Here is a 23,194-nt window from a genome sequence, read left to right on the forward strand (position 1 = left end):
CCCACACGAGCTACTTAAACCATGAATGTTCCTCTGCAGTCCCCACGGAGCACGAGGGGGCCACAGCGCGCTCTAACAATGACACACCTACAGTCCAAACACAGGCGGGGCTCCCACGCTACACAGTGTAGGGGGTTAAGTTAACTCACCTCGTTTTCCTTTCCACCAATACATATTATTGAGAATCCAGTGTACACCGAGCATTGTAAACCCAGTGGGAAGAAAAGCTAACGTGACACATTCCCCCATCGCCGGGAGCACACAGAGTGGCAGAGAGGACAGGGCTGGACAGGCCAGCACCCAGGGCTGGGGACAGCCGAGTGCCCAGTGCTCATGCAGGCTCACCCACAGAGGTGGGTGGGTCAGCCAGACCCAGCAGGAGGCTGACGTTCTGCCCAAAGTTGCTTTCAAAAAGAAAATGGGGACGGGGATGGAGGTACGGCTGAGGAAATGACTTTAAACTCCACTCCGGACCCTATAAGTCGCTGGTTTGGGCAGGCAGATTTGCGGGGGTGGGGGGTGGGGTAAACTGAACAAACTAGAAATGGAAAGCGACAGGCATTATTTCAGCTCCCAAAAGATGTGATTCTGCCAGAGTTGACTGATAAATAAATATACAGGGGTGGGCAAAAGTAGGTTTGCAGTCATTCGTCCGTTCAAAGACGTGCAGGTTATGATGATCACAGTAGTTTTTACTCAAAGCAATGTCACTCACAACTGTACACCTACTTTTGCCCTCCCCTGTCTATATGCCAGTAATTAGCTCGGTTTTGGTCTCGTTTAAGGCGGACTTGATGTGAAGTATTCTACTTGGCCTCGGAAGGCAAACGTCTGTAACGGTGTCAGGACTCACGGTCTGTGTAACCCGCAAAGACTCAAAAAACAAAATTTAAGAAAAAAAAACACCCAAACAGTCAACGCTCCGGCTCCCTGTGTCTATAAAAACTTCATAATTATTTTGTACATAACGTTTAAAAACTGCGTTCTTAGAACCGGAGCGCGGTAAGCACCCGTGCGGGGTTCAGATGTCATCACGCGTCCCTGGCCACAGGCAGGTAGGTTCTCTGGAGCTACTTTCGCGTCAGTCACCGGGCGCCCAGGGGCCGCGGTCGCCCGCAGGGGACCAGACCGGAGGACACATTTCTAGAATCAAGACCCAGTGCCAATGCGTTGTCCGCTTCAGTACTCCCAACACCCTTCTTTTTTATTCCGGAATCCGCAAGGATGTGCGCAACAGGTCTTGAACCACTCACTGACTGTGTTGACAAAGCTCTCCCTAGTGTTATACAATTCTACCCACGCTGAATGCCATTATTTCCCGTTTCCTAGGGGAGGGGCGACGCAGAAGAACGAGTCCTCGGTAAGGGACATTCTCACGCGCACTCGCCAAGCAGGCGGCCCTGGGCCCGGTGCGCACAGGTGGCGCGCCTCCCGTGCGCGCGCTCCGGCCTGGAGCCCCTCCCCGCGGAACCTCGGTGGGCGGCCCACCCTACCCGCTCCTCTCTCCCCTCTCCTCTCTCCCCTTTCCCTTCTCCCCGCTCGCGGCCCCCGCCCCGCGCCCGCGCTCTGCGCCCGGGGCCGCCCCCCGCGCCCCGCCCCTGCGCAGCTTCGCGCTCCTCCCAGTGGCTGAGCTTCCACCGGCGCTGGTGAGTGCGGGACCCGCTGCGGTCGCTTCCCGGGAGCGGCGGCGTACAGTGCGGGGGGCGCGGGGGCGCCGGGGGCCGGGAAGGTGCTCGGGGCCCGTGGGCGCTCGCACAGGTGCCGGGAGGAGGTCCGCGCGCACGCGCACCGGAGCCCCGCGCGGGGGCCGCGTCCCAGGCTCGGGTGAGCGCAGGGGCGGAGGGCGAGGCGCGGAGCGGCGAGGTAGGGGTGTCCGGGGGTGGGGGGAGGCCGCGACGAGCCGCCCCTGGACGCGGAGGACATGGGAGCGGGGGCAGGAGGGGGTGCTCTGGAAGGAGAGTGGCCGTCCAGGCCGAGGAGGCGGCGGGGGTGGCCGTACTCGCGGGGAAGGCGGGAGGGGTTGGGTGGACCTCGTCCTGGGCGACCGCGTGGAGATGGGGGCCACCCGCGGGGGCCCCCGGTGCGCTCCAGCGGGAAGGGGGGACAGCCAGCTCTCAGGCGTGCGGGGGAGCGGGCCAGCCCCCGCGGTGACCGCCTCCGAGACCACAGCCGCGGTGACCAGCGGGTCCCGCCACCAGCCGCGCGTTCCCGCGCCCGGCTCCTCTGAGTCCAGCCGGGAAGGCGGCCCGCGCTCGCACGAGCGTTCCTGGGGAGGCAGACCGGTCGCGGGGACGCGTTTGCGGCTGGCGGGGCGGGCTGTCTTGCTTGGCTCTAAGCTGCCGGCGGGTCTCCATCTCGGGGGCGGGTTGGGGGGGAGAGGCCCCTCCCGGCCCTGGGACCCGGAGGACGGGAGGGACGTGCTGGAGTTTGTGCGGTCTCCGTGCCCTCGGGCACCTCGGTGGCTCTCCGCCCCCGGCCCCCCCCGCCCCCCCTCCCCCGCTCCTCCTGCTGCCGCCTGCCCGGGATTGATTGCTCGGGGCTCCTGCAGACTCAGAGCTTTGTTTTCGCGGAGCCTTGGCCCCGCTGACCGCGCGGCGGGCGGGCCGTGGCGAGCTGTGCTGCGTGCGCACGTGCCCGACATCAGGATGAGTCGGGGAGGGGTGCGTGTGGGGGGATGACAAGGAGCAGCGTTCAAACAGCCTGCGTGTGACCAGCTCACCTGCATCACTGCCCCCGAGATTCTGGTGTGGAATTTAAATTCATTTCCCCAGCGCCGCCCCCCCCCCCCCCCAGTGCTGAGGGACCAGCTTCCTGTGTGGGTCTGGGGGCGGGGCGTCCTCAGGGCTCCCTCACTCTGGCATGACTGCTGGCAGATCATTAAGTAAGGACGGTTTTAAAAATTAACCACCTCTCACATTCCTGCATAGCCATCTCTCTCCACCCTCTCCCATATCGATTCTAAGGGAAGAGAAGGAACCAATGTCCTAAGGGGCTTTATTTGTGCTGACCACTACAGGCAAGTGACCTGCAGCTTGTAAATTCCTGCCCTCCACTGCCCCCCCCCCAGCACTGAGGGCCGGAAGGGTTCCCTCTGCACAGTGTCTGCTACTTAGTTGCCTCTGGTTAGGGCCCCGAGGGATGCGTGATGCCCTGAGTGAGCCTCCTCTCCCACTACTGGTGTCCTGGTGTAAGAACAGCCCTCTCTTTACGGGCTGACCCCCACCCGGCCATTGGCATTCTGCTCGCAACCAGGCAAAAACTTTAATGAGACAAAAAAAAAAAACAACTCTTTTGAGCTTTTCCTGTGAACTGCAAGACAATTCTTAGAAGTCACAGAATGGAGACTAAAGATTCTGTTTGCAGTACTGACAGCAATCCTGGGCTTGGGAGGAGGAGGAGGAAGGAGTGTGACAAGGTGTCCATCCTCGGCTAGAGCTAGAGTCCTCTGGGGGGCGGGGGCTGTGGCCGTCCTGCCTTTCTGTGTTCCATGTTCACATAGTGAGCGTCCTGCCTCCAGCCGCCTGGCCCTGTGCCTGGCAGGAGAAGGGAAGGACCTGCCGAGGTGGCCGTGAGCCTGCTGCTTCATTTCTGAGCACCCTTCCAGACTGTCCCCCTGGCTTCTGATCTGCCCCCCCACACACACACACCCCGTTTATGTAAGAAGCAACCTTGTCAACAGGAAAGCGGCAGGGGCTGCTTCCGCGTCAGGCACACTCCGGGCGCCTTTGTTCCTCCGCGGGAACAGCGGCGCCTCCACGCTGCGAACGCCTCCGTCTGGCATCGCGCTCACTTGTTTGCGAAATGCCAACAGCATCACTTGCTCGGGAGGGAAGAGTGGCTGTGCTGCCAGCCGGGGTGATGTAGGCAGCTGGGGTGCTGTCCCGCCCACGGCACCTGAGGCTCCGTGGCCGTGGGCTGGAGCCCTGTCACCTTGAAAGCACATCTTCCCCTGGCGACTGCAGGGGGTGACGGCTGCCCTCCTCTGCAGTTCACGGGGTCACGGCCTCCACCAGGGTCTTGATTTAGGTTTTCCTAGTGCAGTTAATGTAAATATGCTAAAATCATAGCTTCAGTACCGAGCACAGGTCTGCATAACGGTTAACGGTGAGCAACAACATTCGGAATGAAATAGAAACTTTGAGGAGCTCACCTTTTGCGGGCACCCAGCTGCGGCCGGGGAGGCTGTCCCGACGCAGGGACTGGGCCCGGAGACCGAGGCCCCCGCGGGCCCCTGCCCCAGCAATGGGAAGACCGTAACTTCCTCCTGTCACCGGTACTTAGGAATGGAATGCCCACCACAGTCTGGCGCAGGTCCAGGTGCTGGGGGTACACTGGCAAGTGAAACAGACCCAGGCCCCATGCCTTGCAGCTGAGATTCTAATAAGGCATATAAGGGTGTCAACATAGAATCAAGTTAAGTCGTGTGTAATAAACGGATGGGGGCTCTGACAAGGAGAACCACTCAGTGTCTGGTAGCGGGATCGTGAGCCAAGGTCTGAAGGATGAGGGGTATAAGGAAGAGGATGGTGTGGGGATGTTCCGGGAAGAGCATGTGCAAAGGCCCTGTGGTGAGGACTGGGGCACCCGGAGACCTGAAGAGAGGCCAGGCAGCCCCCCACAGCAGGGTGGTCATTTTAACTCGCCATAATCTTTATTTTTAATTTGGTGTTTCTTGTATGTAGGCCGGTGGAGCTTTATGGTTCAGGGCCTGATGGATTAGGTGGGATGTGTATTAGTTTTTACAGAGCTGAGCTCTCCGGAGTCATAAAGGGCAGCTGTTGCACAGGATGATGGAGATGTGTTTTGTAAGTGGGTGCCCGCTGTGCCCCTGTTTGAGGCTGTGGTTACTGTCCCTTCGCAGTCTTAGAGTCGTGGGGACCTCTGAGTGAACGGCCCCGAGGTTCCTACCTTTGTCCTCGCTGTTGTTGTTGCCGCAGAAGCCCCCCCGCCCCACCCCGTGCCAGCTGTGCATGTCACCCTGTCTCCCCCCCATCAGGTCCTGAACGGTGCTCCCAGTGGCATTCACACACACAAACCTCACTGCGCTGGACTGCCAGGCTTCCCTCTGCCGCAGGAGACAGACACCCCGCAGTGCTGAGTGTGGTAACGAGAGTCCGGCCCCGGGTAGCAGCTTCACAGTCCACCCACCAGAGAAGGTCAGCGTGGCACAAGCTCGTGTGTGGGCACCGAGCCCCCGGGGTGATGGTGTTAGGAGGTGCTGGAATGGGATGAGTGTTCTTACCAGAGACACCCCCTCAGGCCCCTTGCCCGCCCTCCCCCGACCCTGATCTGCTGAGTCCTGGGTCCGGAACGTCCAGCCCCCCGGACTGCGAGAGCTGAATCTCTGGTGTTTCTGAGCCGCTGTTCTGTGGTGTCCTGTTAGAGCCTCCCGCGTGGACTGAGACAGTCTCAGTGGTCCTGCCCACGGTTGGGGCAGCTCGTCTCTGCGCCTGTGAGTGTGGCCTGGCTTCACCGAGGGCCAGGAGCTGGACTCCCCTGCGGCCTGAGGGGCGGGCTGGCGGCCTCACACTGGGCCCTGGAGCACCTCTGTGCCTGTAGTCCCTGGTTACCAAAGGCAGAGCCCTGAGGAATTGTGGCTGGGGGCGGGGGAGGCTGTACCACCTTTGCTAACTTGCCTTGGAAGTCACAGGGCGGGATTTCTGCTGCAGCTCCAGGCTGCAGGGCTCAGGTGGAGGGACCCTGGACACCCCCTCATGTGAGGAGACCGTGCTGAACAGAATAGCCACGGGCCGTCCTGGGGGGCAGCCTGCCGCAGCCCACCCCACCTGCTGTCCCGTTCCCATCCCTGCCCTGCACCTGGGTTCCCAGGTCTCACCCTGTTGTGGCCTGACCCCTAGGCTCCAGGTCCAGGGTCTCATCGTCACAATCAGGTCTGGGTCGGAATGACCCATGGGCATGGGTCCCCGGCACATTCTTCTGGGTGTGAGGACTGATTGACCAGAGAGATACAGTAACCAGCATGCCGTGGCAGACCGCGTAGGACCATGGCACCGACCTGTGTGTCCGAACCAGCGGGCTGCGTCTGTTTATACAGAGAGAGGCCATGTTGCAGAATTGGCTTTTGCATCTACGGGAGCTGGCGTGTCAGGAGTCGCCGGGCAGGCCACCAGCAGCCCTCCACGAGGAGCGGAAGCCACCGTGATGTCGTTCTTAACGCAAACTCTCTTCTGTTTGTCGTATGAACGAACGCTTCTCTACGGGTTCCCTGTCACGAGCAGACACGTTGGGTTGGGAAATACAGGCCCTGTTTGTGTGACATTCTCACGTGAAGCCTCTCAGACGGACCGCGGGAACCGAGCCTCGTGTGCCTGCCAGGCGCTCAGGGCTCCAGGACTGCAGACCTCCCGGCTCTGGGTTTGTGGTGGCCTTGGGGTCTCGGCTCTGGGTTTGTGGTGGCCTTGGGGTCTCGGCTCTGGGTTTGTGGTGGCCGTGGGGTCTCGGAGCGGGCGGGTCTGCATGCCCGCGGAGCCCAGATGACCCCAGGAGGGCTGCACGGCAGCCCCTCTCTACGCCCTTCCGCTCACTCTCCTCACTGTTCCGACTGGCTCCCACGGAAGCAGGTGACCCGGGCCAGCGCCCTGGGCAATGTTGGCAGTCCGGTCGGCCCGACCATGGTGACAAACAGCAGTAGGAGCTCGTGCAGTCACACTTCGCGCTGTGAACTGGACGCTGCTTCAGACACCCTGCCTGTATGTAACAAAGGAGACACTCCCGCTTCCTGGTAAGATGGAATACACCTGTTAACGTGTTGCTTTGAGACTGTGAGAACCCACGTGGGGCAGAGCCCGGAAGCCGGCTCCCTCCTCCCCTTCCTCCCTCCGAAGAAACCGGAATCCACGCCTCTCCTTTCCAGGCGCCCGTGAATAATGGAGAGTTGGTTTTGTGTTTACAAGGTATTACATAGTATCTTCCTGCCAACCTTCAGAAGTTCGCGCTGTGTCGCTGAGATGTGCTCAGTGTTGCCTGTGGCTCCGTCTAGTTTGCCGCAGTAGATGTGTTCGCGCTCATGGCGGGAAGACAAAATCCAGCCGAACACAGTCCAGTTGGTTCTTTTTGTACAAGATGCACTGCAGTGCTTCTGGACCAGGACTGACCCCAGTGAGGTCCCAGCGTGGACTCTGGGCGCTGCCTAAGCCTCTGCCGGGGTCTGCTGAACCCCCTCCGCCCTTGCAGTTTCTGGGGCCGGGCCGGCTGGTTTCCGCTGAGGGCCCCCCCGCGTCCCCTCCCCACCTCCCCTGGCTCTCACTCCTCTCTGGGTGCTCATGGTCAGCAGACACCTGTCTCACAGGGGGTGTTCCTGACCCGTCCGCTTCTCTCAGGACCTCGAGGTCCTATTCCCACGAGAGCTACGATGGCTTCAGGCTTGCCGTCCACACGGGCTACCCTCGCCGCTCCAGTGTGGGGGCTCGCTGTGCACCTCAGCCCACGTGCGAGGGGATACGGTTCATTCCTGCAGCCCTGTGGCAGCCGTGGGGGCTTGGACTGAACAGTTGTGAACCGTGGGATTCCTTGACCCCCGGCCGTCCCTCCTGACTCCAGCGTCCCATCGTTGGGACAGTCAGCGTTGACCTCAGTGGCCGCACAAGTCAGGTTTACCCAAATACTGCTTAGCATTGGACCTTCTTGCTGCAAGTTTCAGGTACCTGGCACTCACGGGCTCCTCCCAGAGGTGCCGCGAGTCTGTCCTGAGCTCCGTGTTCACACGTGTGCTTGGCCAGTTCAGTCACTCCTGTACTTGGTGCCACCGGGAAAGTGCAAATGCTTCTATTTGGGAGTATCCCCAGTTTGCAGCCGTCTGTCTTGGAGACTCTGACGAATGGAGGCACAGGTCTGCTGTCCCCCACGTTCCTCTCCGTCCCCGGAAGCCTGTGACGGCACAGGGTGTGGGGGAAGGGCAGCAGGCCCGGCTGGCGATCCTGCCGGAGACGGGTCCCCAGCGCACCGCGCTCCCTGGAGCGGCAGCTGTTTCTCGCCTTCCTCCAACATCACCCACCAAGAAGCGTCTGAGCCCCAAGCTCCGGCAACACGTGAGTCTCTGAGTTTAAAAATATCCAGGATCAGTTACCTTGGAAAATTAAAAATGGAACTGCCTTTTGGCTCAGTGATTCCATTTCTGGGAACACATCCAAAGAAACCCGCAACACTAGTCTGAAACAATGTCTGATCCCCCGTGGTCACTGCCGTGTTGCCGATGACCACCAAGGTCTGGAAGCAGCCCAGCTGGCCGTCAGCCAGCAATGGACACATAGTAGCAGTACGGTTACACCATGGAATACTATGCAGCTGTTAAAAAGAACAGCCTCCCTTTGCGACAGTGTGGATGGACCAGGCGAGTAAGTGCAATAAGCCGGTCAGAGAAAGACAAGGACCAGGTGATCTTACTTACATGTGGACTCTAATGAACAAAACGGAGTAATGGAACCGACAGAGGCACGCACGTGGAGGCAGCTGGCACCGTCCAGGGGAACGGGCAGGGGCTGGGTGAAACCGGCGAGGGGGTCAAGCAGGAGTCCCTCTGTGAAGTCTCTCCGGGGTCGGCCAGTTGAGGGGGCAGAGACAGCTGTCCCTGGGGTGTCTCCGAGGCCACTTGGGAAGGGCTGTGGGGGTGGGGGACGTCCAGAAAACCATGCTTTGGATTTGGTCTCAGGACGAGGAACTGCGTTTGTGGGCAGCGGGTGTGTTCTTGTCTCCTGAACCAAGATCACGTGGGCTCTTCCACGTCCTCCGATGGGAAGTGTGAGAGGACGTGGGGTGGTGGCTGTGAGGGGACGGGGACCCGCCTGGACCGCGCTGGGAGGATGTCCGTGCTGTTTCTGTCCTGCTGGGAGCTGTCCTGGTCTCAGAGACCGGCCTCGCCCTGGGCACTCACCCTGGGGCCCAGGACTGGGGGTGCAAGGCGCTGGACAGGCCTCCCACTCAACCCCCAGGAGGTAGCTGCTGGTGTTTAGTGAACGTCACTGCTGTTTCCAGGACAGGAGGCTACTCACAGGAGCTTGAGCCAGGAGGAGACTCCTACCACCTGGTGCAGCTCAGAGCCTCGGGCGCCCGGCCCGGGTTGGTGCTCTGGGTGTGGCTGCCTCTCCTCCTGGATTCCAGCTCCAGTCCTGTGCTTCCGCCCGAGGTCCCTGCAGCAAGGGGACCCACCCAGGCCGTGCCCTCCTGGACCAAGCTCTGGGGACAGGGCTGTTTGCTGGGCTGGGCCTGGAGCAACCTTGTAATTTAATCCACAATGTCTCATGATGGTAAAAGCAGTATAAATTTGTTTTAGGAAACGCGGAAACCCAACATAGGGATGCTGACGATAGAAAAACCTGTCTACTCCCACCTCCAGAGGGACCCTGATTCCTCTCCAGACTTGCTTATGCCTGTGTTTTAACCGAGATGTTTCTAGGGTGGTTTTCTCTGGTCTCCTGGGCTCACGCACGCTCACTCCTCTGTGAGGCCTGTGCTGATCCCCCTGCCAATGCTTCCTGTGTGGAGGACAGCGGGGGTCTCCTCCGTCAGCTTCACATTCTCATGATAGGGCCACGCCGTGCTAAAGTGAGACCTGTGCGCACACAGCCAGCACAGGGGTCTTACAGCACACCCACACACATGCATGCATGCACATAGCCACACACATGCATGTACACGCAGCCACACACACACATAGCCATGCATGCATGCATGCACACATGCACACAGCCATGTGCACACACACAGCCACACACACACACGCACACACAGCCACACATGCATGCACACAAGCACACATGCATGCACATACATGCACACAGCCACGCACATGCACATATACGCACACATGCACACAGTCACATATGAATGCATGCACCTGCATGCATGCACCCACCCACCCACCCACATACAACAGCCACACACATATACATGCACGCACAGCCACACATGCATGCACACAAGCACACACATGCATGCACAAACATGCACACATAGCTACACACATGCATGCACACAGCCACACACATGCACATACATGCACACGTGCACACAGCCACACATGCAGGCATGCACACCCACCACACACACTTGGTTTCCAGGGCAGTGCCCACCCAGCCCCCTTTGTGCCCCTGCGGTTGGACAGAGACGAGGGCGGAGGTGGCCTGGGAACAGGTGCCGTGGAGCTTGTTTCCCGGCTCAGGAGCTTGGCTGTAAGAACAGCTCTGACATAAATACCTTCTTTGAGAAATTCTCATTTTTCTTTTTCCAATTAAGTCCTGCCAGGAGAGCCACCCCATCATCACCCCAGAATCACTTCTGCAGAGGGTGCTGTGTGGGTGGTGACGCGGCCGGGGAGCCTGTCCTGACCCAGCCTGCACGCCGCCCACCGTCCCACCGGCTGCCCAGGTGTGGATGCAGCAGAAGTCCCCTCCTGGGGCTCGGGACTGGAAATCTCGGGCAGCGGCGTGCGTGTCACAGCCTGGGTCCCGGAGCGAGGCTGTGGCTGCGTTTCCGTCTCTGTCTGACACCAAGTGCATGGCTGTGTGACAAGTGACATCGTCACCCAGCTCATGTCCCCTTCTGTCAGATGGGCTGGTAAAAACGGCACCTCAGGCCCTGGCCGGTTGGCTCAGTGGTAGAGCGTCGGCCTGGCGTGCAGAAGTCCCGGGTTCGATTCCCGGCCAGGGCACACAGGAGAAGCGCCCATCTGCTTCTCCATCCCTCCCCCTCTCCTTCCTCTCTGTCTCTCCCTTCCCCTCCCGCAGCCGGGGCTCCATTGGAGCAAAGATGGCCCGGGCGCTGGGGATGGCTCCTTGGCCTCTGTCTCAGGCGCTAGAGTGGCTCTGGTCGCAACATAGCGACGCCCCCTGGTGGGCGTGCCGGGTGGATCCCGGTCAGGTGCATGCGGGAGTCTGTCTGTCTCTCCCCATTTCCAGCTTCAGAAAAAACGCAAAAAAAAACAAAAACAAAAACGGCACCTCAGAGAACAGGTGTGTGTGGGGGCTGAGTGTCATCAGTGTGACGTGACACACGGGGGACCGTGGCTGGCCATCATGTGGTCAGTGTGGTCAGGCGAGGCTGAGCCTCATCTCGTTTCTCGGGAACGTCCTTCGTGAAAATAGATTAAAAGGGACAGACTGACCTGCAGAATAGACTGGTCAGTCACTGACCTCCAAAAGGGCAGCCACGCAGTCACTGTCCACTCTCACTGCACGCCCTGTTTCTCAGCCCCGCGGACACACCGCCTCCGTCGGCTCTGGGTTCCTGTCGTTCACTGAGCATCTCCGTGCTCGAAGCACGTTCAGGGTCCACTGCTCACACCTCCCAGACCCCACACGGCCCCTGCCCGCAGCGCTGGGACCGCAGCGTTCTGGAAGGAAGGATTCTGGGACAGTGCTCCCTCATGGCGAGCTCTGGCCTGTGCCATTCTGACACGCTTGGCTGGGGCTCCTGGAACTCGGGCCACTGTGGGGAGACCCACGGAAGCGTGAGTCAGGTGAGCAGGGACATCACTGGTTTACTGGGACGTGTGCGGTCAGTGCAGCCGGCCAGCTCCCTCCCACCCACGAACAGGGCCACCGCTGTCCCATGTCCCCCGGGGCTGCTGACTCATTTTAAATGGGCCCAGAGAAGAAGTCATCTTGAAAAACGTGTGTGGACCCCTGAAGCAGATACACGCTCATCAAAAAGAAATTCTGAGGCTCCCTACAAGTTTCTAAGACTGGGTAATGTTTCTTACACATAAGGTTTTGTTAACCTCATAATTCACAGGCGACTGACTGAGTGACCGGTGTCCTTCTGGTGCCGTGGGGGCCGGCAGTGGGCAGCGCACAGGTGCTGTCCTGGGGACTCTGAGGTCCAGCAGGTGCGGCCGGGGACAAACGTCAAAAAGCACGAGGGCGTGATGTGAGTGACCTGGAAGGAGTTCCTAGGAGCAGTGCGTGCCGCAGAGGCCTATGGGCTGAGCCTACGACAGACACTTTTAAGTATTTAATTACTAGAAAGGAAGATTCTTTTTAGCAACATGTATTATTACAACAACGAAGCGTATTTAACTTTAAATAAACTACAGCCCACGTTAAATATATAAATAATGTCCACATTAGGAATTCCTACACAATCTTATTTTTTAAATATATTAATAGTGAAACAATGGGTAAAAAAAAATAAAAAAATTTCTGTTTAGGTATTTATAAGGTCAAGAAGGAATTTATTTATATATTCTTCAGGGGTAAAGGCTACATAAATGATACCGAAATAAGACATTTCTATTCAAGTATGTCCTGAGGACAGTCGAGAAGGACACCCGCCGTGACCAACCACACCTCCACCTGACAGGGTCCTTCAGCTGACAAGCTCAGGCTGCCTGTCACCTGTTGTCACTCTCAGTCCTGTTCTGGGCAGGACTGCATCGCCCAGGACAGGAATCGTCAGGGATGACGGGTTAGATCACTCACTGGGGTGGCTTCCTGCACAGCGCCCTCAGTGGCCTCCTGGTGCCGTCCCGGCTCCAGAGCCAGCTCACCATGGCCAGAAGCCCCTTCAGAAACCCGAGCTCCAGCCCAATGACACGAGACACTGCCTGTCTCAGCGGAGTGGCACACGCCTCGAAAGACTGTCGGGTGCCCTCTGGGCATCGCTGCCCCGGGCATCACAGTGGTGGACACTCTGACATTCCTGATGCCATCCCTGTGGGCGGCACCAGCTGGCCACCTGCACAGGCACAGGGACGTCCACCCTGGGGTCATGGTGGGTGGGAGGAGGCTCACAGCTGGAACCACCCTGGCTCGGCCAGAGTGCCCTGGGACCCATGCAGGGCAGCAGGGATGCAGGAGAGACCAGCGGGGTGACCACCGATGGCTTCAGGGCTGTTTCATCACGGGGCTGGGGCTCCTGCTTCACTGTGGCTCCAACAGAGCACAGGCAGGCGAGAGCAGGCGGACAGCTGCAGGCATGCACCAGGCCATGCTGGGCTGTTGTTTATTAGTTATTGTACGACTTCGCATGTGAACACCTGCACCTACTCTCGCCGCACCCTACCCTGCATAGAAGTAGCCCGATAGTTTCAGGTGTTAAACTGATGCTGTGGGGCTTTAAATTTTTAAAAATTCTTTAATTTTTTATTTTAGTGAGAGAAGGGGAGGCAGAGAGACAGACTCCCCCATGTGCCCCAGCTGGGATCCCCCTGGCATGCCCACTAGGGGGCGATGCTCTGCCCTTCGGGGCCCTGGCTCCGTTGCTTAGCAACCAAGCCTCTTTTTTTTTTTTTTAAGCACCTGAGGCAGAGGCCATGGAGCCACCCTCTGTGCCCAGGGCCAACTCGCTCCAATTGAGCCATGGCTGCAGGAGGGGAAGAGAGAGCGAGAAAGAGGAGGCCAAGGGGTGGAGAAGCAGATGGGCACTCCTCCTGTGTGCCCTGCACTTTCCAGTAAGTCACACAGAACAGAACTGGAAGCCCTGCAACCCTTTCCCAGGCCAAAAAATTAAAAACAAAACACTACATCTGCTGAAGTCCAGCACGCCTTGGTTTTCACCTGACTCCTCCTGGAGTGACTCAGCCGAGTCCTTGGGACGGTGCCAGTGACCTCTGCTTAACAAAACCTCCGCGGCTTTCCAGTGTCATCACATTCCGTCGCTGTGGCCAGCGCGCTCTCCCCCAGTGGACGCGGGCGGGGCCTCCGGGAGGCCGGGGAGCAGAGATAGCATCACCGTGAGGCACAGCTGAGTAAACAGCCCGAGCTCTGTCCCCCAGCATCCCACGACCCTGGGGCCCCCGGGCGGCTTGGGTTGCTCTCAGCTTTTCTCACGTGCTTCCCTGCGGCCTCCGGACGCGGCCTCCCACTGCGGGTGTGAGTGTGCCAGGCCACAGTTAAAGACGTCTGGGAGAGAAAGAGCGCTGAACGTCAAATTCCCAGCTCTGAGACACTTATTTAAAGAACAGTGGGAGAGTTTTTTAGTAACAGTGGCATAAAGGACAGGACAAGCAGGTAAATGCACACACACACGCACACACACACACATACATGCTCTGCCCTGGATAGTACAGGCAGCGGGTCACAATCATGAGTGTCAGCAGGGGACACCGGCAGTCGGTGAGGGAAGGTGGTTAATGTCACTTCCTCTGGGAGGCAGGCACAGTGTCTGACCGCCCCAACCCGACTGTGGGGTGCTTCCTGCCTTAACCCTCTTCTCTGGGAAGGTGGGGTGCGTCGGGCCCTCTCTACGACTGCCGGGCCCCCCTCCAGGCTACGTGAGCCCCCATGAGGGTTTTGCTAGTTTAGGAAGGACCTTTCCTTATAATTAATTCATCAGAAGGTCCCCACATCTGCTTCCAGGTACTTTGGTATTGGGGTTTTGTTGTTGGTTGGTTCTGGGGGCGTTTCTCTTGCTGCACATGGGCTTTTTGGAGAGTTGCTGGTCTGAGGTTCTCCAGACACGGAATCCCCAGAACGAGCCGTTCAGACAGGTTTCGGAGTCCGAGCCTCTTAGGCTGATGTAGGGAAATGCCCCCGGCACCTGTCTGCAGATACTTCCTGTAACTGAGTTTGAGATGATGGACTGGGCAGGGCGGCAGGAATAGCGCCCTACGATAATAAAAGGAGGAAGGTCACACCGGCTGCCACACTTTCCGGTCAAGTCCTCAATGTCACACACGGTACATTTCATCGGATTGAAACTGGGAGATTTGGTATTTGACCGCTTTGTCCCGAAACTTCCCTCATGTCAAACGACTGAGCCCAGTGTGTGCAGGTACCCTGCCTGAAGTGAGTTCACCCTCACAGGCCCCCAAACGAGGGGAGGAGGGGGAGTGAGGGGCACCTTTGAAGTCCCTCAGCTACTCTAGATAGCTGACCACCAAACTGTCCAGCAGGAAGTCACAGTCCCCCTCCCACAGAATTGACTTCTGTGACCTGAGGGTTGTGGAGGGAAGTGTGGGAGACACCACCCGACACAAACATCCCTGAGAAACGCAGACTCAAACATCCTCTCTCTCTCCTCTGACAGGAACAAGACGCGGATGCTATGGAATGATACGGGGGCACCTGGCCTTCCAGCAGAGGAAGCCGCAGAGCAAGGCCCTGCCGGATGAGTGGTGGGGGTCATTCTATTTTTCCTAGCACGTACCTGGTGAGTGAGTTACGGACTCGCCCCCAGGTGGACAGCTGGGGCCCGGCTGCATCCTGAGAGCTGCTGATGCCCCCCCCCCCTCGCTGACTTTTCATGACCCTGCATGACAGATGGGGGTCACCAGCAGAGAAACCTCCCTGGGGCGGCCCTTTACGAAGGATGGAGTTAAAATCAAGGTTCTGAAGCACAGTGATGCCCCCGTCTGGGATTGCTGGTCCTGGGGGCAGCGAGGTGATACAAAGTCATGAAGACTGACACACAAAGAGAGGGCGCCCGGGTTTGTGCCGGGGGCTACCGGCCCCCTGCCCAGAGAGGGGGCCACAGATGAGCTGGGCCTCGGCTCCAGGACTGTCCTGGGACTGACTGAGGCCATCACCACCCTGGCCTGGGGACAGAGCCACAGAGACTTGGCACATGGCTAGCCAAGGGTAACCTTAGGACGTTAACTAGGTCTTGGGAGAGTCCACCTGAGGCTGACACGCCCTCTTCTCCCCAGAGGAGGGTGGGAAGGACGCAGGGGGAGCAGAGTGTGAACAAAAGCCAGAGTGTGGACACAGGGGTGAAATCTGAACTCGCGCCAGGAGAGGCATTTGAGGCCAGAAGCCGCTGTGTTACCATCGCCCTTGAGCAGCCCGAGGTCATGGTGGGCTCCTGAGCCGGAGGCCGCTGCCATGGAGAAGCCGGTGGTTCCCTGCGTCCTCTACCCGGGGGACGACCACGGCCCCGGGCCAGAGCCTAGGAGCGCCTTGGCGCAGGGAGCATGCAGCCCGGCCGGGGGCGGCAGTGGCGCGCCGGAGACTCCGGGAGAGGGCAGCCTGCAGCCACCGGATGCGGCCGCGGGGGAGGGCGCTGCGTCCCCGGCGCAGTCACCCTGCAGCCTCAGCGCGTCCCTGTGCTTCAGCTCCGGGGACGACTCCCCGCCGCAGTCCCGCGCCTCCACCGCGGAGGGCGCAGCGGCCTCCCCACCCTCCTGTCGCAGCGGCCAGTGGGTGGTGGAAAGGCAGTGGGAGGTCGGCGGGGCGGGCGCTGCGTCGCCTGAGGAGCCCGGGGACCCCGAGGAACCCAACTTCCCGGAAGATCCCGCGTTCCCGGAGGAGCTCAAGTCCCCGGAGGAGCCGGCGGACCCCGCGCCTGTGCCCCCCGGCGTTGGGCCCATGCACGGGGAGCCCGACCTGGTCATCGAAGTGTCGGGCCGCCGGCTGCGGGCTCACAAGGCGGTGCTGGCGGCGCGCAGCGACTACTTCCGCGCGCGCGCGTCGCGGGACGTGCTGCGAGTGACCGGCGTGGGCTGGGCGGCGCTGCGGCTGCTGGTAGCCTACGCGTACAGTGGCCGTATGGCGGGCGTGCGGCCGGACAACGTGGCCGAGGTGGTGGCCGGCGCGCGCCGCCTGCAGCTGCCCTGCGCCGCGCAGCGCGCCACCGAGGCCGTGGCGCCGCAGCTGAGCCTCGCCAACTGCCTGGAGGTGCTGAGCGTGGCCAAGCGGCAGCGGCTGTCCGAGCTGCGCGACGCCGCCTACCGCTTCATGAGCGACCACTACCTGGAAGTGCTGCGCGAGCCCGCTGTCTTCGGGCGCCTGTCTGGCGCCGAGCGCGATTTGCTGTTGCGCCGCCGCCTGCGCGCGGGCCGAGCCCACCTACTGGCCGCGGCGCTCGGACCCGCTGGGGAGCGCGCGGGCAGCCGACCGCAGAGCCCATCGGGGGACATGGAGGGCCGCGGGGAGGCTGCCGTCTACTGCTGGCACGAGGCGGCCGGCGAGTGGAGCGAGCTGACGCGGCTGCCCGAGGGCGCGCCGGCGCGGGGCTGCGGGCTGTGCGTGCTCTACAACTACCTCTTCGTGGCTGGCGGCTTGGGGCCCGCGGGACCCGACGGCCGCGCGCGCCCCTCGGACCAGGTCTTCTGCTACAACCCGGCCACCGACCGCTGGAGTGCCGTGCGTCCACTACGCCAGGCGCGCTCGCAGCTGCAGCTGCTAGCCCTGGACGGCCACCTGTACGCCGTGGGCGGCGAGTGCCTGCTGAGCGTGGAGCGCTACGACCCGCGCGCCGACCGCTGGGCCGCCGTGGCCCCGCTGCCCCGGGGCGCCTTCGCTGTGGCCCACGAAGCCACCACCTGCAACGGCGAGATCTACGTGTCCGGGGGCTCGCTCTTCTACCGTCTGCTCAAGTACGACCCCCGGCGCGACGAGTGGCAGGAGTGCCCGTGCAGCAGCAGCCGCGAGCGCTCGGCCGACATGGTGGCGCTGGACGGCTTCATCTACCGCTTCGACCTGTGCGGAGGCCGAGGTGACCCGCAGGCGGCTGGGCCGGCGGGCGGGGTCAGCGTGCTGCGCTACCACTGCCTGGCCAAGCAGTGGAGCCGCTGCGCCACGCACCTGCGGCCCCCGGGCGCGCCGCCGAGCCTCCAGCCCTTCCGCTGCGCGGCGCTGGGCCGCAGCATCTACTGCGTGAGCCGCGCGGGCACCTGGCGCTTCGTGCCCCCGCGGGACGAAGAATCTGGCGCGGATGCAGGCGCTGGCGGCAGCTTCGAGGCCGAGGCGCTGGGAGCTCCGCTGGACGTCCGGGGCGCGCTCTTCCCCTTTGTGCTGAACCTGCCTGAGAAGCCGGACAGAGGCGAGGAGGGCGCCACGTAGGGCGAACCGGAGTCACCTGGGTATCTCCCCTGGGCAGCCCTGGGGCAGGGAAGGCCTGCTGGGCAGAGGTCCGCACCGGGAAGGGGAACAAACCGAATGGAGGAGGGAAGAGATAGAGAGAGAGAGTCGTGGGGGGAGCTGCTGGCCCCCGGGGGTTATTTAAGGCTTTGAAGCCAGGAGCTTGTGGCGGGCCCTCCAGGACATTTTGCTGTTTACAGGTCCGCTTTCCTATCGTGCGTTCCATGTAGCTTCGCTTTGCGTAATAGGGTCGATGGTCTAAGAGGCAGGATGTCTGCACATAGGAACCATTGCAGAGAGACATGGAATACCCAAGGGGGAATGATCAAAGATGATGACGATGATGCCTCGGGGTGGGCGGGCAGGCGCGAGGGGTAGTCAGGGTGTGGCCCGGGGAGCACCCGGGAGGTCTTGGGGTGCACTGGCACCCCTGAACGGAGTGCACAGGAGGCCAGATTGGCGTCGTGCGGGGTACCTTTGCTCCTGTGCCAAGAGCAGGCCGCCAGGGAGTTGGGGCGCTCAAGTAGGCCACCGTGAACTCTCATCAACACAGCCAGAGAAGGAAGCCACACGTGTTTTGGCTTGAGCGTTAAAATGATAAGTAAAGCTTTTAAACCCTTTCCCATGACCAAGTAAAAACAGGTTCCTGCCACCCTGCGCTCAAGTTTTGGTTGGCTCCACTCCAACAAATTGATATGCATTGAAGGTCAACGCCTTTGACGATTGGATGCTTTTCTTGTCCAGTGAGCAGCAGCAGTATCTTCTCTGCCATCACACAGGCGGGGTTCCCAGATGGGGTCGAACCCACACACGCCTCAAGAAGACTGTAGCTCTGTTCAGCTGAGATGGGCTTAACATGTGCAGGTTAAAAGCACGTTAATAATGACGTCCGGTGATGTAGTAACTAACGATTTACTATTATTTGAATTTAAAATCTTTGGTGACTAAATATTTACCGATGTGCATATCTTGACTAGGAAAAAGCTGGCTGTCAGGGGTGCCGGACTATTTTAACTTATCAATAGCCACAAGATAATGCCAGGTTGCTTATATATTTTATAAAAGACTCAATGGGAGAATTACCCCCCCCCAAAGAAGGTTAAACTTGTCGCTGTTGACAGTGCGGAAGGGAAGCATGAAGCATGCATGCACCTTTAGAACTGACTGCCTGTGATGTTGTAAGCATGTAATATGCAGTTCTGATGAGGGAAATGGGTTTTTAAAAAAACACGCATTCTAGGAACTAGTGGCAGAGTGACAAGAAGAACACAGGAACATCAGGGGACGTAACATGTATTTATAATGTAGCTGAGCAGGTGACAAGGACGTTTCTCTAACTATGAACTCCAGAATACTGTGATGGAGTTGCTGTGGAGACTCGCTACATTGTGACAGAGAGCACAAGGACGAAAGAAAAACCAACCGATTCTTCCTCCTCTGTTGTAGCACCTGACATTTCCCTTGTGGACGGGCAGGGCTACTTCTTATTTAGGGTTTACGGGTAAGAAATAGGTCCCTAACCAGGGGCAAGGTGACCCGGACTCTGAATCCAGTCTGTCTTTGCTGATCTAGGAAGGGAGACACGATGAAGGTCACTGGGGCGTGGTCAGGTGACCTTGTGCCCAGCCTGGGATTATTTGCTTGTTAATCCAGCGATAGGACTTACATCTCAGTGGCAGTCGGTGGGTCATGGGGGGATGGGCTGTGGTTGTAAGGAGTCTGTGGTCATGAGAGTTAGCAGTTAAGTTTGGGAATGATCAGCTTGCATCTTATGCATGTGCTGGGGGGGATGGAATAGTTTATACAGTTTCAGTTTTAGCCGTCAGGAGACTTGAATGCTTGCTTGCTCAAGAACTGAGGAGGTCACTTGGCAAACTGGCGAGTCATCTTAGGATAGAAACAGGCTTCCCATTGCCTGACCGCACTGGTCTTCTCTCTGAGGAGTCTGGACGCTCGAGCAGGAAGAGAACCCAGAGCCAAAGGGACACAGATCATGTTCTTTTAAGAAAATGTGCATGTCACACTGTAGGACATCCTCCCGTAGAACTTGTATTATGTATGCTAAGTCCTTCTCCGGCCTGAGGCCAGGCTGAGATTTTCATTCCTTAAATGTAACAGGTAAAATACGATTGCCGTGATTGTCCCTGAGAAATCATTCCTGTAATGTTGACCGTTTCCGAACAAAACCCCGGAGTGGAGCTTCTAGAGTGAGACCGTCCCCACGGAAGTGCTGGACGTCCGGTGTGGGTGGCCACGCGATAACACGCCCACATGGAGTTTTGTGTCTTTATTTTGCCCTCTGGTTGAGAGAAGGCACGCCTCTCTAGCCGTGGCACCGCCTTCTGTGGTCTGGGTGTCCCAGGGACCTGTCAGATGCCACACACAGGGTCACCTGCAGGGTCAGGGAAAGGGTGTGGCACATCACAGATAGTATTCCGCATAGAACATCACATAAAACAAGGGCTAGAGGAACTGGCAGGCCACGAGGACCAGTTTATTTTGCTTTTTGGGGGGCAGTTTCTGGGGTGAAGCCACACGGTTTATACCCATTAAACAACAGGAAAGCCGCCCTGTCCAGGGTTGCTGGTCAGAGAGGCTGGAGGGGCCGGAGCCTGGGCTCTGGAAACCTGGTGTTCCGAGGAAGGATGTTCCGTGTTTGACGTGATGTTCTTAGTTTGTTTCCAATGCTATTTTGAAAAACGGTGCGAAACTGTATTTCCTAGTTTGGGTCACTTGTCCCACGAAGCTCATGCATTGAGGATACCTGCCCACAGCCCTCCCAGGCAGAGGGACACTGCGTACAGGGAGGGCTTGACCTGTCAGTTTGTTGACACGCAGTGACTTTTGTGTCGCCGATCGAGGTTCATTTTGGAAAACCCCAGGAGACGGGCTGAAGACATGGTCATTTTCCTTCTGTTTTTATTCCTAGTCTTGGGACGGCCCTTTCACGTGTGAGTTCCTTTTCCTGTGGGATTGTCAATGCTGTGGAAATCCTTTTGCTACTTAGTTAAAACTTTTACGTGTCCCGGCTTTGTTACAAACACTCTGTTCCACCTGCAGTCATTCCACCATTACTTGGGTGATTCTGGAGGCCGCGGCTTCGCCTGCTGGCCTCTTGGGTACCTTCCTGTAAGAGATTTTGAAATGGAAGTGTCTGTGGTTTTCCGCCCCTTCTGGAGAGTTTCGGGATGGATGTGTTGTATAACACCTTGGTGGGCTGAGGAGTGTAAACAGCAGTGCTACTTTGTGTCCTGTTTTCATTTAGCCTCCTCCTCGCTGACAGAATGTTTTATCGCTCCGTTAATTTCTCCCCTGTCCTCTGCGTTCTTGTTACTTGGAAGGGAAGATGAGAAGCGCCTGGGAGGGGACGCCCACCTGTGTTCGCCGCGCCTGGATTTGTGGCCGTGGCAGCGTTCTCTTCCCGCCCCACCCCTGGGGCAGTGCTGGGGCCATGGCTCCGGCCCCCGGCACCAAGCTGGCCACCGGGCTCTTTTCGTGGCTTGGAGATGACTGGACATGAAAGGCTCGATGCCGTCACGTGAAGTGAAGTCCTCCAAAGCTTTCCGAGGCTCCGGACATCCTGCCGTGCTGCTGTGCATTAGAGACCAGCCAGTGTAGGGCGCAGCGTGGCGGCCGATGCTGTCCGTGCAGTCAACGTGTGACTATCGCTGTCGTGTTCACATCCCAAGCTCCGTGCTGTAGAACTCGCCGCGTGTCTGTTTCTGCCGAGAGGAAATAAAACGCTGGAAAACACCAGAGCTCCTGTGTGCTGTCTGGCGGGGTGGCCTGTGCTTTCCCGGCTCTGTGGCCAGCCGGGCGCCAGGTGAGGGGTCCGCTCCTGGGAAGCGTGCTCACCTGGGTGGCGCTCTCGGCAAGGGTTGGAGCCTCCCCATCTGTGAGTGAGGACTCGGACGACTCCTGAGGGTGCTTCCAGCAGCAGCCCCTAAGTCCAGGGTCTCTGAATACTTACGAGGTCTGTATCCATGCCTCTGCCCGCTCCTTCCCTGTCCCCTGCCCCCTGTCCCCTTGGCCTGCAGGAAGTGCCCATCATAGCTCTGGTGCCCTGCACACTCCTGTGTCCACCGGCATCTTACACATAAAAGGTTTGAGGCAAGATTTTTAGACCCAGACATCTCTTTCCACAGTTTGCTCTCAGCATGAGCAGGGACCCCTGTGTTGCTGGTAAGTTGTAAGGTAAGGGTTCTTTACAAATATGATTTCCTTTCTTCTTAAAATATTTATTCACGGGGGGGGGGCGTGTTGCAAAGAAAATATCCTTCAGCAAAGGTGGGGACGAGCTCAGGTGGGGATGAGCCCGAATGGGGAAGAGCCCGGGTGGGGACGAGCCCGGGTGGGGACGAGCCCGGGTGAGGAGGAGCCCGGGTGGGGACGAGCCCGGGTGAGGAGGAGCCCGGGTGAGGAGGAGCCCGGGTGGGGACGAGCCCGGGTGAGGAGGAGCCCGGGTGGGGAAGAGCCCGGGTGGGGAAGAGCCCGGGTGGGGACGAGCCCGGGTGGGGACGAGCGGAGCTCAGGTGGGGACGAGCCGAGCTCAGGTAGGGACGAGCCCAGGTGGGGACGAGCCGAGCTCAGGTGGGGAAGAGCCTGGGTGGGGACGAGCCCGGGTGGGGACGAGCCGAGCTCAGGTGGGGACGAGCCCAGGTGGGGATGAGCCGAGCTCAGGTGGGGACGAGCCAAGCTCAGGTGAGGACGAGCCCAGGTGGGGACGAGCCGAGCTCAGGTGGGGAAGAGCCTGGGTGGGGACGAGCCCGGGTGGGGACGAGCCGAGCTCAGGTGGGGACGAGCCCAGGTGGGGATGAGCCGAGCCCGGGTGAGGACGAGCTCAGGGTGGGGACGAACTCAGGTGGGGACGAGCTCAGGTGAGGACGAGCCCAGGTGGGGACGAGCCCAGGTCGGGACGAGCCCAGGTGCGGAGGAGCTCAGGTGGGGACGAGCCCAGGGTGAGGACGAGCCCAGGTGGGGACGAGCCGAGCTCAGGTGGGGACGAGCCCAGGTGGGGACGAGCTGAGCTCAGGTGGGGACGAGCCCAGGTGGTGACGAGCGGAGCCCGGGTGGACGAGCTCAGGGTGGGGACAAGCTCAGGTGGGGACGAGCTCAGGTGAGGACGAGCTCAGGGTGGGGACGAGCCCTGGTGGGGACGAGCTCAGGTGGGGACGAGCTCAGGTGGGGACGAGCCCAGGTGGGGACGAGCTCAGGTGAGGAGGAGCCGAGCCCAGGTGGGGACGAGCTCAGGTGGGGACGAGCCCGGGTGGGGACGAGCCCGGGTGAGGACGAGCCCGGGTGGGGACAAGCTCAGGGCCCTGGGCTCACCGTCTCTCGTGGTTCTTTCCCTGCATTTTCCTGCAAACGTAGAGTTAAATCTGAGTTTTCCCACAGCTTCAGCCTGTATCCCTGCTGAGTGTTGGGTTTTCATAATAAACGAG

General features: G+C 59.6%; 1 protein-coding gene across 7 annotated transcripts; it reads left to right on the forward strand.

The window, feature by feature from the left end:
* The first annotated feature begins 1,392 nt into the window (after positions 1 to 1,392).
* KBTBD11 (kelch repeat and BTB domain containing 11) lies at positions 1,393 to 21,504 on the forward strand. 7 transcript variants are annotated; one of them, XM_066235131.1, is made up of 3 exons: positions 1,512 to 1,646; positions 4,997 to 5,156; positions 14,983 to 21,504. In XM_066235131.1, the coding sequence occupies exon 3, from the start codon at positions 15,777 to 15,779 to the stop codon at positions 17,733 to 17,735; it is 1,959 nt and encodes a 652-aa protein (XP_066091228.1). In that variant the 5' UTR covers positions 1,512 to 1,646; positions 4,997 to 5,156; positions 14,983 to 15,776; the 3' UTR covers positions 17,736 to 21,504. The 7 variants fall into 7 exon arrangements, with proteins under 7 accessions (XP_066091234.1, XP_066091228.1, XP_066091231.1 ...); XM_066235132.1 differs by lacking the exon at positions 1,512 to 1,646 and adding an exon at positions 1,712 to 1,824; XM_066235133.1 differs by lacking the exon at positions 1,512 to 1,646 and adding an exon at positions 1,848 to 1,863.
* Positions 21,505 to 23,194: the final 1,690 nt, after the last annotated feature.

This window comes from Saccopteryx bilineata, chromosome 6, assembly GCF_036850765.1.
Source record: "Saccopteryx bilineata isolate mSacBil1 chromosome 6, mSacBil1_pri_phased_curated, whole genome shotgun sequence".
NCBI classification, from domain to species: domain Eukaryota; kingdom Metazoa; phylum Chordata; class Mammalia; order Chiroptera; family Emballonuridae; genus Saccopteryx; species Saccopteryx bilineata.

Coding starts and splice junctions, on each gene's coding strand:
- KBTBD11 (XM_066235137.1), top strand. CDS start 15,777: ATGGAGAAGCCGGTGGTTCCCTGCGTCCTCTACCCGGGGGACGACCAC.